The 15,313-nt window shown below is 44.1% G+C and overlaps 2 protein-coding genes across 4 annotated transcripts in view; both read left to right on the top strand.

Moving 5' to 3' along the window:
- cnsta (consortin, connexin sorting protein a) overlaps positions 1-4,739 on the top strand; it is a 35,696-nt gene extending 30,957 nt beyond the window's left edge. For all 3 annotated transcript variants that reach the window (XM_042072739.1, XM_042072738.1, XM_042072737.1), the window contains exons 10-11: positions 1,432-1,576; positions 2,572-4,739. In XM_042072739.1, coding sequence (XP_041928673.1) covers positions 1,432-1,576; positions 2,572-2,780 — 354 coding nt within the window. In that variant the 3' untranslated portion in view covers positions 2,781-4,739. The remainder of the gene's footprint in view (positions 1-1,431; positions 1,577-2,571) is intronic.
- Positions 4,740-6,191: 1,452 nt separating this feature from the next.
- sccpdha.1 (saccharopine dehydrogenase a, tandem duplicate 1) lies at positions 6,192-15,133 on the top strand. Its single transcript, XM_042072290.1, has 12 exons — positions 6,192-6,538; positions 7,522-7,634; positions 9,218-9,298; positions 9,845-9,974; positions 10,466-10,515; positions 10,694-10,824; positions 11,460-11,577; positions 12,645-12,764; positions 12,946-13,002; positions 13,325-13,436; positions 13,975-14,056; positions 14,190-15,133. The coding sequence occupies exons 1-12, from the start codon at positions 6,340-6,342 to the stop codon at positions 14,278-14,280; spliced, it is 1,284 nt and encodes a 427-aa protein (XP_041928224.1). The 5' UTR covers positions 6,192-6,339; the 3' UTR covers positions 14,281-15,133.
- Positions 15,134-15,313: the final 180 nt, after the last annotated feature.

Genomic DNA, 15,313 nt, shown 5'->3' with positions numbered 1-15,313 from the left:
AAGTTATGGACATAAAATGGATTAGTGCTTGACCATTTGGTGGTACCAAGGTGAAATACATGGAAACCGGTACCCCAGCAGCTGGCTAATAGAGAAGCTGTGTGTGTGTGTGTGTGTGTGTGTGTGTGTGGGTGTGGCCTGGAGTCTGTAAGTACTACAATATGGTCACTGGAGATGCATTAGCGCGCACACACACACAGAGGGCTCTAGTAGGCGGTTGTGTTTGGACCGGTTCAGCTCAGTCAGCGGCGGACTTGGTCAGCTCTCAGTTGAGATACTGGAGTCGACCTTCAGGCAACCTTTTCCATCACCAGGTTGGTCCGCTGGTGATGTAACAGTGACCCTGCATTCCTGTGTGTGTGTGTGTGTGTGTGTCTGCTCTATGGCCTGTTTCCTCTCTGCATTATTAATAGAGGAGGAAAGATTTCCCTGAAGCCAAGCTGAGCTGCGCTGCTAGAGAGAGACGCGGCGTCTGTTCTGCTGTTGGGGCCGATTGTCTCCGAGACGGTCTGGAATTACTCACCAAAATGGAAAAGTTCAGCCGGTGACGCAGTCAGCCGTTGAGTGGCCACAGCGCGTCGCACACCACTTAAGAAAATGGAGCACACCCAGGCTCCCCGCTCTGGTGTGGTGCGGAACAATTATTGTGGCTACCAGGCTGGCTTGTATAGGCAGGCTCTCTGTTGGTTGACCATGTTGGTTGACCATTATGTTGACATGGTGTCCTATGTCTGCAGTTGTTCAATACAGGGCTCATTAGGTTAATGGAAGCTGGTGTTCCACATACAGTGATCAGTTTGTGACACACTGCCCCCAAGTGGTGAGATATGGTCACAACAACCCCATCTGAGTTGCACATGACTGCAGACTTGACTAAGGCCGCCCTTTATCAGGCTTTAAAAAATCAGGGCTTTTTCAAGGCTTCAGTTCCTCAAGTACTTTGCGACGGACTGCTGTTACTACAGTGGAGTATGAGCTCAGACCAAAAGTCCTTGCACTCAGAATGCAGGTTTCTCATGCTAGGTCAGGTGGATGCTCTATCTTTTCACTGCACACCTTATATTTTTGGGCCAGAACATGAGATTTGTGCTGACCCCTTGGATATTTTTACTGGCCTAGAAAAGTCACTTTTACACAAAACTGTTCATTTATCACATTGTAATGTAGCTCCCTCTTTAGTAGAGTCGCATGCTTAGCTTAGCAACCAGTTGGCATCTCAGGTGAGCTGAGCTGACTCGTGATGGTGACTGGAAGAAAAGTGGGCCAGTGATTGGCCAGCCAACTTGCCTGACATGCTCTTTAACTTGCCCCGGGCCAGCAGGTGATCGTGATTGGCCAGCCAACTTGCCTGACATGCTCTTTAACTTGCCCCGGGCCAGCAGGCGATTGCTTATGTTAAACCTTGCTTTGCTGTCTCTCCCCCCCCCTCAGATCAGCCCTGCCTCCGGCCTGGTCTCCATCCTGAAGAGACGCGCTTCCCTGGAGGGAGCCTGTGCTGCCCAGCCTGCCCCCAAACCCAAGGCCCTCACCAAACGCAAGGTCCGCTTCAGGGAGCCTGACGACGGCTTCGATCAAGGTGAGTGCCTCTCTCATGCTCTCATGGAAATATACCCTGCCGTTGATAGTCTACTTGACCGAAACATCAGTTCATCAATAAACTGGCCCTACATGAAGTAAGCAGTGTTGTGCTTTTCATTTTTCTGTTACTTTGAAGTTATACTTGTGAAATAGCTGCACCTGCAGTATAATTTATCAGTCAGTGCAGACTCCTCAGTCCCAACTACCAAGTATGCGGTTCCAAAAAAAAGTGTGTTAACCTATTTTCCTACGGTACAGTAGTGAACTATCCCGAGTCACCTGAGTAAAATCATGTTTCAAGTGAGTTAGGCTATTTTAAAGTACAGTTAAAGGCTTTTTGCCTTCATTCAGATAGAACAATGAAAAGGGGGTAGAAGAGAAAAGCAAACGAGAGAGTGGGAGAGATGGGGTGGGATTAGAACTGTTTAGACTGAATCGTCACCGTACACTTTCGCTACAATTTAATGAGTTGGTGGTACTGATGTTTAGAAAACTGAGACCATTATTGGCCCCAGCAGTGGCGCGACTGGCTGGGGCACCTGCACCGGACGCCGGCGACCCGGGTTCGATTCCCGCCCCGTGGTCTTTTCCGGATCCCACCCCGACTCTCTCTCCCATTCACTTCCTGTCAATCTCCACTATCCTATCTGATTAAAGGCATAACAAGCCCAAAAAAGAAAAAAAGAAAACTGAGACCATTATAATATACTCTCATCATGCCCAATTTAATGTCACCTGAATAATCACCTGACGAAGACCTGAGTAGTCGAAATGTTGTGTATAACCCACCATTACACTGGGAGCTTTAGAGACAGTGTGCGGATATCTTTTCTTTTGTTCTACTCTGTATTTCTAGTATCCAGCACCTGTAGAATCGTTATAGATGTGCATACACCTCTAGACTTTAGCAATTCAATGTAGTAGCCATTGTGCTAGAAAATGCCCTATATGAATAAATTCATCTTACCATAAATGTATGCCATTTCCCTGCAGATGAAGTAAGCGGCGACTCTTGGTTGCTCCTCCTCCTCCTGTGTCTGGCTACCGTGGTGATCAGTGTGGGCGGGACAGCGCTCTACTGCACGGTGGGCGACGCCCAGTCCACCATCTGCACGGACTTCTCCCACAACATGGACTTCTACGTGGGCCAGGTGCAGCGCGGCGTGACCGAACTCAAACACTGGTTCTCACCCAGCTCCTAGCGTGGTGGATGCCGCAGATGGACCTTCAGAGACTGTGTGTGTGTGTGTGTGTGTGTGGAGGGCAAGTTGAGGCCCTTTCTCTAAATGTTTTTAAAGACGCTGAACTGCCCAGTAAGTGGTGTGCCTCAGGGTTAGCATGACCAGGCCGATCCCTAGCGGCAGCACCCAGCAGAAGCATCTTGACTGCCGTCATGGTAACCCGGCAGGCTGAGGCCCGCGGCAGCCCCCGAGCGCCCCCTGCTGTCTGACCGCTGTAAAGGCATGAGTGGGTTCCTGAGGTGAAGAGAATGCTACCAGGAGGACGGACCACAGGCTGCTTGCCGAGCACGACACGCACACAATCACCTCGACGACGCCCCGCTTCACGGAGGGGATGCCACACGCAACCACAGCAACACTCAGCAGCAAGCAGCTGATTGGCAGTTCCAGATTGACGCAGCTAAATGTTTACTGCCACCACCAAAACCTTGAAATGGACATTCTGATCAGTTCAGATCTGTAATTTTTGTTTGTTTTCTCTCTTTTTTTCTTAAGACTTCATTGTTTTTAAACCTTAATCCAGTTTTAATGGAAGGCTTACAGGCATTGGCTTTGAGCAGTGCCGTGTCTGAGAGTAGCATTGTCCACTTATTTACACGTGACTACAGCAGGGACGAGGAAAGCAATATGTGTGTGTTTAGAAGAATGTTTTTGATGCTGTTTCTTAAACATGGGTCTGGTACTATAGATGGGGTATATGTTAATATAGAAGTGGTGAATACACACCACCGGTTCAGGTCTGTCTTTATCAGTATGCTTATTATCAATGTGATTGACAGTGTCGGTAAGAAGAAAGCATAATCTTCGGTCCTATGTCTATGTATGCTACTGCGATGGGGGGGGGGGGGGGGGGGGGGGGGGTGTATTGATGAATCGATGAGTTGATTTTTGTTATTTTTCTCTCAAATTTAGATTCTGTTCTATCTCGTATTTGTTGTCCTGGGTTTCTGTCCATGTTAAAGTACTGCTAAGTGACAATGCACAGACGTGTACTTTTGTTTTGTTGGGGGTTTTTTTGTCCACTCTAAACCCAGTCAAGCTGAATGGAGTGACGACGAGAGCATGCGGGCCAGCTGGAGGATACGTTTAAGCCTAGTACAGGAAGTGTGAGCAGCGAGAGTGGACAGGGCTCGACATTAATGGTTGCCCAGTTGCCCTTGGCTACCAAATTGTTACAAGTGCCAACCCGACTTGGTTGGCATTGGCAACCAAAACCTCATGCCTGGTTGCCAAGTTGGCAACCGCTTTTAGCCACTTTTAAAAGTTAACGTTGAGCCCTGGAGAGTGGACAGGGGGGGGTTGCTAGTGGGGCTGCTCTGTCTTGGGCGATGCTCAGCATCACTTCAGGTGTGAAGGCTAGACAGACTGGCAGGTCGGTGTGCTTCTGTTTTCTTCTCGTTGGCATGTTTTTCCCGGCTGGCTCGGGGGGAACATTCTTTAATCCCAGTCTGCATTTAATTACCTATTTATTTTAGTGTACAGTAATGGAAAGATTTGTGAAAAGAAACAACTTTTTAAAAAAAATTTGGATTTTGAAATGCGCATGTCCTCCTTTTCATCACCTGGACGTCATGTGGGTATTACCTTTTCTGTATCTTTTTCAACACCTTTCCATCCATCTGCTAGTAGTGTGGGCTGTTCATGAAGAGAACTATCCAATGGAAAAAGAAAATGTTTGTTATGTCATGGAGCTGGCTTTTTCTGAAGGGTATACCATGTTTTAGTTTTTATTATTATTATTATTATTATTATTATTATTATTATTATTATTGTAAATATCATGGAAATATTGCAAATTTTTAATGTCCTTAACTGTTCTTTTTTTCCTTCGAGGTGATGGGCTAAAAATGTGAAGATTATGGTTTGGGGATTGCTAATACTGTTTTTCCCTGGTAAATAAATCTTATTGTTGGGACTTAATTTTCTCTCATTGTTCTTGTTCTTTCTTTCCATCTGATTTGAATGTGTGTTAATCATAAATAAATACTTCTATTTACATGCACATCAATAAGTGATAGTTAGGAAGACAATACTATACAATACAATTATCATAATACTGTACAAATACAATACAATAATACTAATTAGGCAGAGCTCTTGTCTTTTTCACAATCGCCAACACAATTTACAAGCAATATTGCTTTTAAGCAGTAGTTTTTCTCTGCTGAACAGTATATTGCTTGGACCACTTGGTATGGGTCCAGCAGCTGCAAAGGATGGCAAAGGGCGTTTCTTTAATAGTTACCCACAGTGGAGTCTGTGTGAAATTAAGTGAAGTGAGATGCCATAGAGGGTTTTGCAAATCTAAATGTCCATTTGAAGGAAAAATGGAAAATTGAGTTTGCTGTAGTGGGGTGCTAAAGCGAGTATACACTGCTGATATAATGGTACACATTTTACATGAATGACGCTACTACAACTTTTTATAAGTGGATACAGTCTTGTGTTTGGAATACATTGATGGTGTGGCATGACGTGGGCGTGTCTTCCAGGCTTTTTGAGCCACACCACTGTACCAAAGATTCTATAGTTAACTAAGATCAATCATAAGACGATTCACCAATGGAACGAAATGGCACTAGTTCCGGACTCCTAAATAGGCGTGTCAAAACATAAACTTTTCTCTGAATAAGCAATAATAACATATACATATAATGTTGTATACTATTTTACAGTCATTGTTTGTGTGTGATGCCAATGAAACACTCTTTCGGACACGGAATGAATAATTTCATTTTGCACCGTTAACCGAGCTAGCTAGCTAGCTAGCTAACGTTATCACAGTAAACGGAAAGTGAATGGGAATGTTCGCTAGCTAGCTAGCAGCTAAGAACTTTGGTTAAACTTATTTATTGTTGCAAACAAACCTGAAATAACATATGTTCAGCAACTTTGTGGTAGTCTACTAGTTCTAGCAAAAAAAATGTTAGGTTAGTTTATCAACAATCTCTAAGTCTAGAGCCTCTAAGAACAGGTGGCTGTGCACCAGAGCTTTGAGGAGACAGTGACAGATCACGAACAAAGCTATTTTTGTCTTTATTTGTTTCATTGGAAAATACAATTTCAATGTCGGAATGTTAGGGAGACATGTGGCTTTTAGAAAATGGGTTCAAAACTTACATCGCTGAATGTAGGGCTAAGGGATTGGTCATATTCCGTGAAAATGTTCATTTCTCCTATAGGAATACATAGACACTGGACCTCCCGCTAGACTCCTAAAAGGGCGTGACAGCTTTGAACCCCACGTCACAACGTGCCAGAATTTACCCTCTTATGAATCGTCTCGCTTTATCAACCGTCTCTGACTGTACTGGCCAACCACAGCTGTAAATCCCTGAAATTGACCAATCTAGCGGCATTTTGTCATTGGCCTGCGCAGGTCAACGGCAACGGTCAACTCCAATCAGAGTACACGAGCCAAGTGTCATCTGTGCTGCTACGGAAGTAGAGTGGAGACGGTGAAACTAGTTGACATCCTAGCACGCTGAATCTTGGAGCTGTCAAACCTTAACTTCCGAACATGGCTATGGTCAACACATCTTCTGCAAGACCTTATCACATCATCATATTTGGGGCCTCGGGATTCACGGGACAGTTTGTCATTGAAGAAGTTGCACGGACGTCGTCGGAGGGTCCCAAGGGAACCTTGAAATGGGCTATCGCGGGGAGGAGTAGGCAAAAGCTGGAAAAAGTTCTAGAACAGGCCGCAGGGGTGCTCGGTATGTATTGCATACAGACCTTGCATAGAAATGTAACTATCTGAAGAGCATAACATTGTATATTCTTATGTACAGGGCAAAGCTTGTTGGGACCAACATTTGCTGCATAGCTAGCTAGATAACGGTTAGCTTGTTAACTGTACCTGTAGGTTGCTGGCTAGGAATTTGCAACGCGTCAGTGGTAATAACAATGAAATAGTAGCAGGAAACTAATTAGTGTGAATCAGGCTAAACATCGGATTACGTTAAACTAATTTGTTAAGTTTAAGCGAGCTTGCTTAAGTGACGATGCACTCATTCTCTGAGATTCACAGACCAGACTCGATGGTCACTCCCTGGCAAATCAATGAGCGGGTTGTGTCACGAATTAAGGCACGACCTTAATTTGTAGACAACAAGGCTTTTGTGAATGTAACGAATAAATGATATTGATTCACATTAGCAAGAGAGTCAGGGGAACCTCTCTACCGATTGAATGAAGTGTACACACATATTATTTTAAATCAACGAAGCGCAATGTGTTACCAGGCCATTACGCCAGAGTAGGACCAAGGCTAATACTGTCTGGATGAGTTTCAACTGAATGCAGCCTTTGAAGTCAGTTAAGTCTTGGTCTGCGGCCACAGGCAGCTCTTCTCCAGGGATGCTTAGGCATACTGACCGGCAGCTGCTGGAAAAACCGTGATCATCCGACACGATTACTGCCATCCACAATCAGGACATAACCTTACTGTCTGTGACCGTTTTAGATACAGAATCAGCCCAAGTGCTAGCTAGGATGACAAGCAGTGGTTGTTTCCCCTAAATAATTTCATCAAGTAATTTGCTTCTGTCCATTCCTCCTTTAGTCTACAGTGTTTGTAGTGTTTATTCTGCTCTGAATGATGTATTAATTCTGTTTTACTGACCGGTCATGCCAGTTCAATGACTGTCAAAGTGGCCGTGCCATATAACTGTCATGTACTTGTCTCTGGTGTCAACAGGTAAACCGGAGCTTAAGTCGGAGGTTGACATTATCGTGGCTGATGTCGGGGAACCGGACTCTTTGGCAGCCATGTGCAAACAGGGGGTCATTGTTCTCAACTGTGTGGGCCCTGTAAGTATACAGCACACAGTGTTGGATTGTTCCAGCTCCAATGTCTCGGGCCAGTGTTAACACTGTTAACAGTATGGCCTGACTGGTAGTCTGTGGACGCCATTTACCGGTATCTAAATGGACACAGACTCTGAATAGTGCAATATAAAAACGTATGACACAATAAAATGAAGGTCTGGCCACATGCAAATCTTTTGCAATTACATGGTACGATCACAAAGTTGTGTAATAGCTATTATTAGCCTTGATGGCTATCTTTGTACTTTGCACTAGAGACCATTTCTTGACACTGTCAAACTCTTGAGTTGCGAAAATGGGGCTACTACACCATAACCATGTTGTGGACTAAAACGGATTCGAAAGACATTGTGGATTATATTAGTGACCACAGATATTATGTAGTTACACAGTAAAGCTATGCACACGTATTTGGGTCATTCCACGTCAGTTCAACCAGGGCCCACGCACTTAGGTCTCAAAAAATTCTGAAAAAAATACCAGGTGTACCTATGTTACCCAGGAGACACACTGTAAAATGACTTATGTAAGATCAATACTTTCCAAGATACAGCCAGTTTTACAGGGGGAGGGGGGGTGTCGATTTTGTCCAGCCTCTTTTTTTTTTTTGTCAAAGTTCACAAGCCCACAGCGCAACAACTAAACTAAATGGGCAAAATGCCCCATTGACATCAATATGTTTTATATAGAGTCACCACACTGACACCTGTGGTTGTATAGAGTAACCTGTGGTAGCTCTATACAAAACATATTGATGTCAATGGTGCATTTTGCCCATGTTCAGGGTGGAAAGTGAAAAAGAAAGATTTGCATAAGACAAGTCAAATTGGTGTTTTTAAAAAGAAAAGATCATGGAGAATAAAGAAAAAAACATTTAAAAAAATCTTTGTATATTCCCACAAGGCGTTTAGGTGCTCTGAAAATGAGAACCAAAATGATTTTTTAGACTTCTAAGGTCTGCTGTTCAGACCCTGAAGGAATTTATTTTCTGTTCATTGTTTTTTGTGAGAGTGTTTCTACTTATCTCAGTAAGGAAAATAAATCAAGAGCCTATGTTGAGTACAAATGTCTTCTGAAGGCTTGAACAGAGCCCAGCCAAAAACTCCAATAAAATTTGTATCAACTTTGAGGGACAGCTATGACCATGCAGGATTATCCAGACCAAACATGACGATTTTGCTACATACTATTCCTATTTATGTACCAGCATGCAAAATGCAAAATTTGAGCCTCCTACATGGTTTAGGTCTTGCGCTGTGGGCTTGTGAACTTTGACAAAAAAAAAGAGCCCGAACAAAATCGACACCCCCCTCCCCCTGTAAAACTGGCTGTATCTTGGAAAGTATTGATCTTACATAAGAGTAATTTTACAGTGTGTCTCCTGGGTAACATAGGTACACCTGGTAATTTTTTCAGAATTCTTTGAGACCTAAGTGCGTGGGCCCTGGTTGGATTGACGTGGAATGACCCATTTGTTATATTGCTGAAGCACATGAAGCAGATGACAATATGGTCATATGAGGATGCAGCTGCGTGATTGTAAGGTCTTTATCCTTGTGTAACAGTACAGGTTTTGGGGTGAGCCTGTGGTGAAGGCCTGTGTGGAGAATGGAGCCCATCATATCGACATCTCTGGGGAGCCTCAGGTAAGCGATTCAGTAGCATTCACTCTGAATGAGTCAGTAGTAGCAGCAACAACAATAACAACAACAACAACTTGCATTTATGTAGCGCTTCATCAAGGCAGCCAAAGCACTTTACCTGAAGGGGAACCTCACTAACCATCACCATGTGTAGCACCCATCTGGGAGATGCACGGCAGCCATTATGCGCCAGATCGCTCACCACACACCAGCTTGAGGTGGAGAGTGAGGGAATAAATGAATGAGCCAATTACACTGTCAGTCAGTTAAATATCAGTCAGTTGTATTCACATGTAATGCACATACCTCAAACATCTTCTGCTACAAATGCTATTTTAGCACACAGTCTGTTACTGTCTGCTAAATGGCTATGGGGCCATTAAGCTCAGCGAAAAACTCAGTGCTGTGATGTTTTTTTCCACTCTATGCTTCACATCAGAGTGTTTTTTGTCCTGTTGTCTCCTAGCTCTTTCAGTTAACTTACAATAACTGAATCTGAGAGTGTTTAAATGTGTGTATGTGTGTGTGCGCGTGTGCGTGTGTGTGTAGTTCCTAGAAGGGATGCAGCTGAATTACGACAACCAGGCTGCAGAAAAGGGAGTCTACATAATCGGCAGCTGTGGATTCGACTCCATTCCTGCTGACATGGGTGTGCTCTACACCCGGGACCAGTTTAAAGGTACCTCCCCATCTGTACGTCTCTATAAGGTCTGCTGCTGGAGAACATCGGATGGTGTGTGCTCAGAATGATAAAGGTGGAGTAAGCGATGCTATGCGATTTCTAACACGCAGCACTTTTTGTAACATTCAGCGACTATCTCTTCACAATCCGCTAGCTCTCCATTTTATGAGAACACTGTAAAAAAAACTGTTAAAACAAACAAAGTGGGGGCAGCGTGTCCCCTAAATAATAGTGAGTGGCAGTGAGGAGAGAGTTACCTCTTTGGTGTGTTTTGTTTGGTCTGTAGTTCAGATATAATGCAAGTTGCTTTGGACAAAAGCATTTGCTAAGAAACATAAACATAAACAAACGCGATGTCGTCCAGCATTGCTTACCCTACCTTTTAATGTAGTGTTCAGTTTTAAGTGTTCAGGCTCAGTCTTTACTCTCTTTGCGTTCCATGTGTTAATGGAATGTAATAAATAACAATTTGCATTTATTACACACAGGTACTCTTACAGCAGTGGAGAGCTTCCTAACTGTAGGCATAGGATCAGAGGTAGGCAATCTCTCTCTCTCTCTCTCTTTCTTTCTTTCTTTCTTTCTTTCTTTCTTTCTGACTCACTCACTCACTCTTTCTCTCTCTCTCTGTTTTCACCTTGTTAGTTGACCTTGTGACAACTGTAGGCTGACCTTCTCTCTCCCCTCTCTCAACAATGTCCTGTTTGTTGGCCCAGGGGGGTTGCATCCACGACGGCACCTGGCAGTCGGCCATCTACGGCTTCGCTGACGGCCCCAAGCTCCGCAGCCTGAGGAGGAAGTTTGGATACCAGCCCCTGCCCGTCGTGGGGTCAAAAATCAAGAGGAGGTGGGGCACTGTGTCTGGTCTCTGTGGTGCAGTATTTCAGAACTGACCATTCGCAGCAGAATAGAAACTGTGGGATGCATTATTAAGGAGGCAAGGGGGGGGGGGGGGGGGGGGGGGGTGTGTATGTATATATATATATATATATATATATATATATATATATATATTAAAGATTTTATTTTACGGTAACCCTTCGTCCAGCCCCACTGTACTTTCTTGGAGAACTACCTCCTCAAACTGTTTGCAAGTGTTCGCAAATGTTCACAGAGAACTCAAGGCAAACAGACAACTGCAGACATTTGTGAACATTTGCCTATGTATGTACGCACCCCTGGTCTTTTTTTAAAGGGATATTCAACCATTTGGGGAATTAGGCTTGAGTTAAACAATTGATTTTTTTAAGGCAAACAAAATACTGCTTGCAAACATTTTATGAACATTGGCCAGTGTCTGCTAATGTGAATGTACCACTGGTCTGTGTGCCACAGAGGAGGGGTAGTAAGAATGCACTAGTGGGGCAGCTAGTCCCGTACTCAAGCAGCGATGCTGCAGGTCATGCTCTAAGACATGCTGGATTGCACTCCGTCCAGGGTCTGTTTTTGTGAGATGATCATGTGTTCTTTGCCCCGCCACAGGAGTGCACTGTTCTACAGTAACGAGGTACAGCAGTACGCGGTGCCCTTCATGGGTGCCGACGTGTCCGTGGTGAAGAGGACCCAGCGCTACTTGACAGAGGAGCAGAAGGAAAGCCCAGTAAGTCCTTCACCATCTGGAGATGGCTCACCAACCAGGCCAGATAGCTCACCAACCAGGCCAGATGGCTCACCAACCAGGCCAGATAGCTCACCAACCAGGCCAGATAGCTCGCCAACCAGGCCAGATAGCTCACCAACCAGGTCCGATAGCTCACCAACCAGGCCAGATAGCTCACCAACCGGGCCAGTTAGCTCACCAACCGGGCCAGTTAGCTCACTAACCAGGTCAGATAGCTCACCAACGGGGCCAGTTAGCTCACCAACAGGATGACTCTCCAACCAAGCCAGATTAACAGACTCTCACATTCTGACGACTAAGGATCTGTTTGGGATAAAAAACATTGAAATATTGTAGTATAGTATAGGAATATTAACAAATCTAAGTTGTATTTCTAAAACTCCAGTACTGCATAGAACATTTGTATTAGAAGTCAATAGTAAAGAGTTTGCTGCAGTATTTCGTCTCTTTCCATTGCAAGTTGCTTAAGGGCACAGCTACTTAGACTGGTTATGTACCTTCTTCCATCATCTCTCCCCTATTCTACAGTACATAGTAATCATTCCATGTATGTTAAACAGCATTGCCCTCCTAATCCTGTGTTTCTCAGTAGACCTCCACAGCCTGTTCACTCCCCCGTCCCACTCTGACCACTTTAGCGTACCCTCATTTGTGTTGTGGAGGGTGTTAAAGGAACACGCCAATTTTGGGGGGGAATTAGTTTATATGCTGTCAACCCCAGAGTTAGATTAGAGGATACATATCCTTCACTTCCGTGTGTGTGCAATAACCCAGTCTGACACCATTAGCCTAGCTTAGCATAATTCACTAGAAGTGGGTTAGACCAATTAGCCGGTAGCTCCCTTTTAGCTATAGGCTAACTTGTCTAACCCGCTTTTCTGTTCCATAAGGCTAGCACTAACTGGCCTTTCTGATGGATAGTATTTGTGAATAGAGATGTGCTTCGCTTAGTCGGTTTGATTGTAACCACCCAGCCGTGGTTGTGCTGTAGTCTTTAGATTAGCTCTCTAGATTGAGCTCTTTCTTTGTTCTTCCCCATTGCTCAGGTACAGTATGGTGCATATGCAGGCATCGGGGGGATCTCCTCCATAGTCAAGCTTCTGTTTGCTGGCATGATGTTCTGGTTCCTGGTGAAGTTCAGCTTTGGAAGGAACCTTCTCATTAAGGTAAGACTCCTTGCAAGGTCTACGTCAAAGATCCTTTAGAACACTTTTCAACCGTTTAGAACAAGCTTTCTCAACCGTCTCTGACTACCGAATGTAATACACTGAAAGCTGTGGGATGCTGTATGTCTGTATTTCAAACACTGTCTGATATTTCATGGTCATTTTATTTCCCTTCATACAGTATCCAGAGTTCTTCAGTTTTGGTTTATTCTCCAAGGCTGGTCCAACCAGAAAGCAGGTGTGATTTCTTCCCACTATGTAAATCATATTCATTCTTCACTTCAACTTCACTTCTCATCCCAGCCAGTTTTCTGAGATTAAGAGGTTAATCTGTTTAGGCCAGCATAATGTGCATTCTTTCAAAATGTTCCATGAAGATAAAAAAATTGGTATATAACTACAGTATATATAGGAAGAAGTAACTCCAAATGTTACTCCAACTTTCTTCAAAGAACAATTTCCACCACCATTACTACGATTTCCGTAGAAAGTCTCATTATAAAGTTTCAAGGCAGGTGGCTGAATGTGTTCCTGTATACATGTTTGGTCTGGTTCTTCAGATGGAGGGTTCTTCATTCCGTTTTGCATTCTACGGCGAGGGCTACACTGAGGGACAGGACCCCAGCCAGGGAAAACCCAATGGCAAGATACGCACAGTCGTGCAGGGACCAGGTATGGGGTCTACTCTATGCCGCTGGAAAGCCTTTCGACACCATTATTACACTGTTGGACATTTCTAAATACGTTCATAGGTAGATGGGTTTAAAGGGTCATTCACACCAAGAACGATAACGATAACTATAACCAAAATCGCTCTGAAAGTGATCCCCAACGTTATCATTCTTCATGTTGTTATCGTTATAGTTTATGTGTAAACATCGTCATTCATATTAACGAGAACGATATCTGTTTATAGTTATCGTTATTGTATCATTCTTGGTGTGAACGGGCCTGTAGTCAGAACGTGCCACTGAGCACACATGCACACACATGCACACACACACACACACGCACATACATGCACCGTAGCCAGGCAGAAGTAGGGTGAACACACTTCAGACATGGATGTTCATACTTTTTTTTAGTGACACTTTTGTCTTCATAGTGCTGTGTGATTAGTTTGTTTGATTTCTGATGAGATTCATTTAATCTGGGTTCGAGAGAATGTGCTTAATGCAATAGATGTTTTTTCCTTCCCTTCTTCCTGCAGAGGCTGGTTATGTCGCCACCCCGATAGCCATGGTCCAGGCCGCCATGACGATCCTGAATGAGCCAGAATCCCTCCCCACGAAGTGAGTGTACCCTGACTCTGACACAGTTAAAACATCAACACAATACAGCAAACACTTATTGTTTGGTAGAGTGGTGGTGTGCACGTCCTACCTATCTTTAGGCCAGGCCATGATGTATTGGTATCTTTTATAGGGGAGGAGTTTACTCTCCCGGAGCGGCCTTTGCGAAGACCAGCCTGATCAATCGCCTGGACGAGCATGGCATCAAGTTCTCCGTCGTCTGAGAGTCTTGCGCGGTTTCCATCCCCAGAGTTCAGCCTCCCACCTGAGGATTGCCCCCCAGAAGCAAGAGCTCCCCGCCAACACCCCTCTGCCTGGTCTGAAACGGAGAAACTCTTCAAGGCACTTTCGCTTTGTCTTATCAATGTTTATCAGTGTTTGTTTTGGGTTTTTTGGTTGGTTGTTTATTTGCAGTCTTTTGGGCTCAGTAGCTCAGTGGGTGTCTTTGCCTTTGTGTGTGTGAGTGTGAGTGTGAGTGTGTGTGTGTGTGTGTGTGTGTGTGTGTGTGTGTGTGTGTGTGTGATTAGATGAACTATGCTGCTGCTGTAGCATTATCAGTGCAGCTTGTTGCCCCTGGGTCTCGGTCTCTCTCTCTCTCTCTTTCTTCTCTCTCTGCTGCATATCCAGGACTTTTCCCATTTAGTGTTTGAATCTAAACCATATTTATGTTTAAATGACAAGTCAAAATGAAACTTATTTTGCTACACTAATTAAAAGATAAAAGGAGATTAATGAATGTTTAAGCACACCTTCCTAAACTAAGGTTTAAAAGGCAAAAAGGAACACACAGAAGTTTTTGATAAAACTTTTAACATTTATTTACTGTGTATCAGTGACCAAAATGGCCATTCTTGTTATTGTTGTTGGGACCTAGCTGAATGAATGAGATGTGAACTTCAGATGAACTAAAAACGTGATTGAGCACATAGTAAGGAATAGATTTGTAGAATATATTTTTGGGGGATTAGTTAGCTGTAACTGGAAAGCAGTTTACTAATGTGTTTCATTTCCTCTTTGCCTGCTGTTGCTGTGGCTTGGAATTCCACATAAAAATAAAAGAATGGAAAATGCACTATAGCACCTGTGTACCCGGGCCTGTCTTGTTTACTGATGAAACAAAATGCTTAAAGATGTACGTTGTGGAGTTGACATAGCTAGCTGTAGTCCCTACGCAAGTCCTAAACACATTGGATAGAGGATGTTAACACCTCTGGTTTTTCACACTGATTTGGTAATGGAGGTTCTGTGCTTCATAAG

This window comes from Alosa sapidissima, chromosome 19 (assembly GCF_018492685.1).
Source record: "Alosa sapidissima isolate fAloSap1 chromosome 19, fAloSap1.pri, whole genome shotgun sequence".
Lineage (NCBI taxonomy): Eukaryota > Metazoa > Chordata > Actinopteri > Clupeiformes > Clupeidae > Alosa > Alosa sapidissima.
This window is presented reverse-complemented; position numbering and strand designations above follow the sequence as displayed.

Excerpts from the sequence above, each read along its gene's own strand:
- sccpdha.1 (XM_042072290.1), top strand. The coding sequence starts at position 6,340 with ATGGCTATGGTCAACACATCTTCTGCAAGACCTTATCACATCATCATA. Across the intron at positions 10,825-11,459 it reads GGGTCAAAAATCAAGAGGAG|GAGTGCACTGTTCTACAGTA; the intron begins GTGGGGCACTGT and ends GCCCCGCCACAG. Across the intron at positions 13,437-13,974 it reads CACAGTCGTGCAGGGACCAG|AGGCTGGTTATGTCGCCACC; the intron begins GTATGGGGTCTA and ends TTCTTCCTGCAG.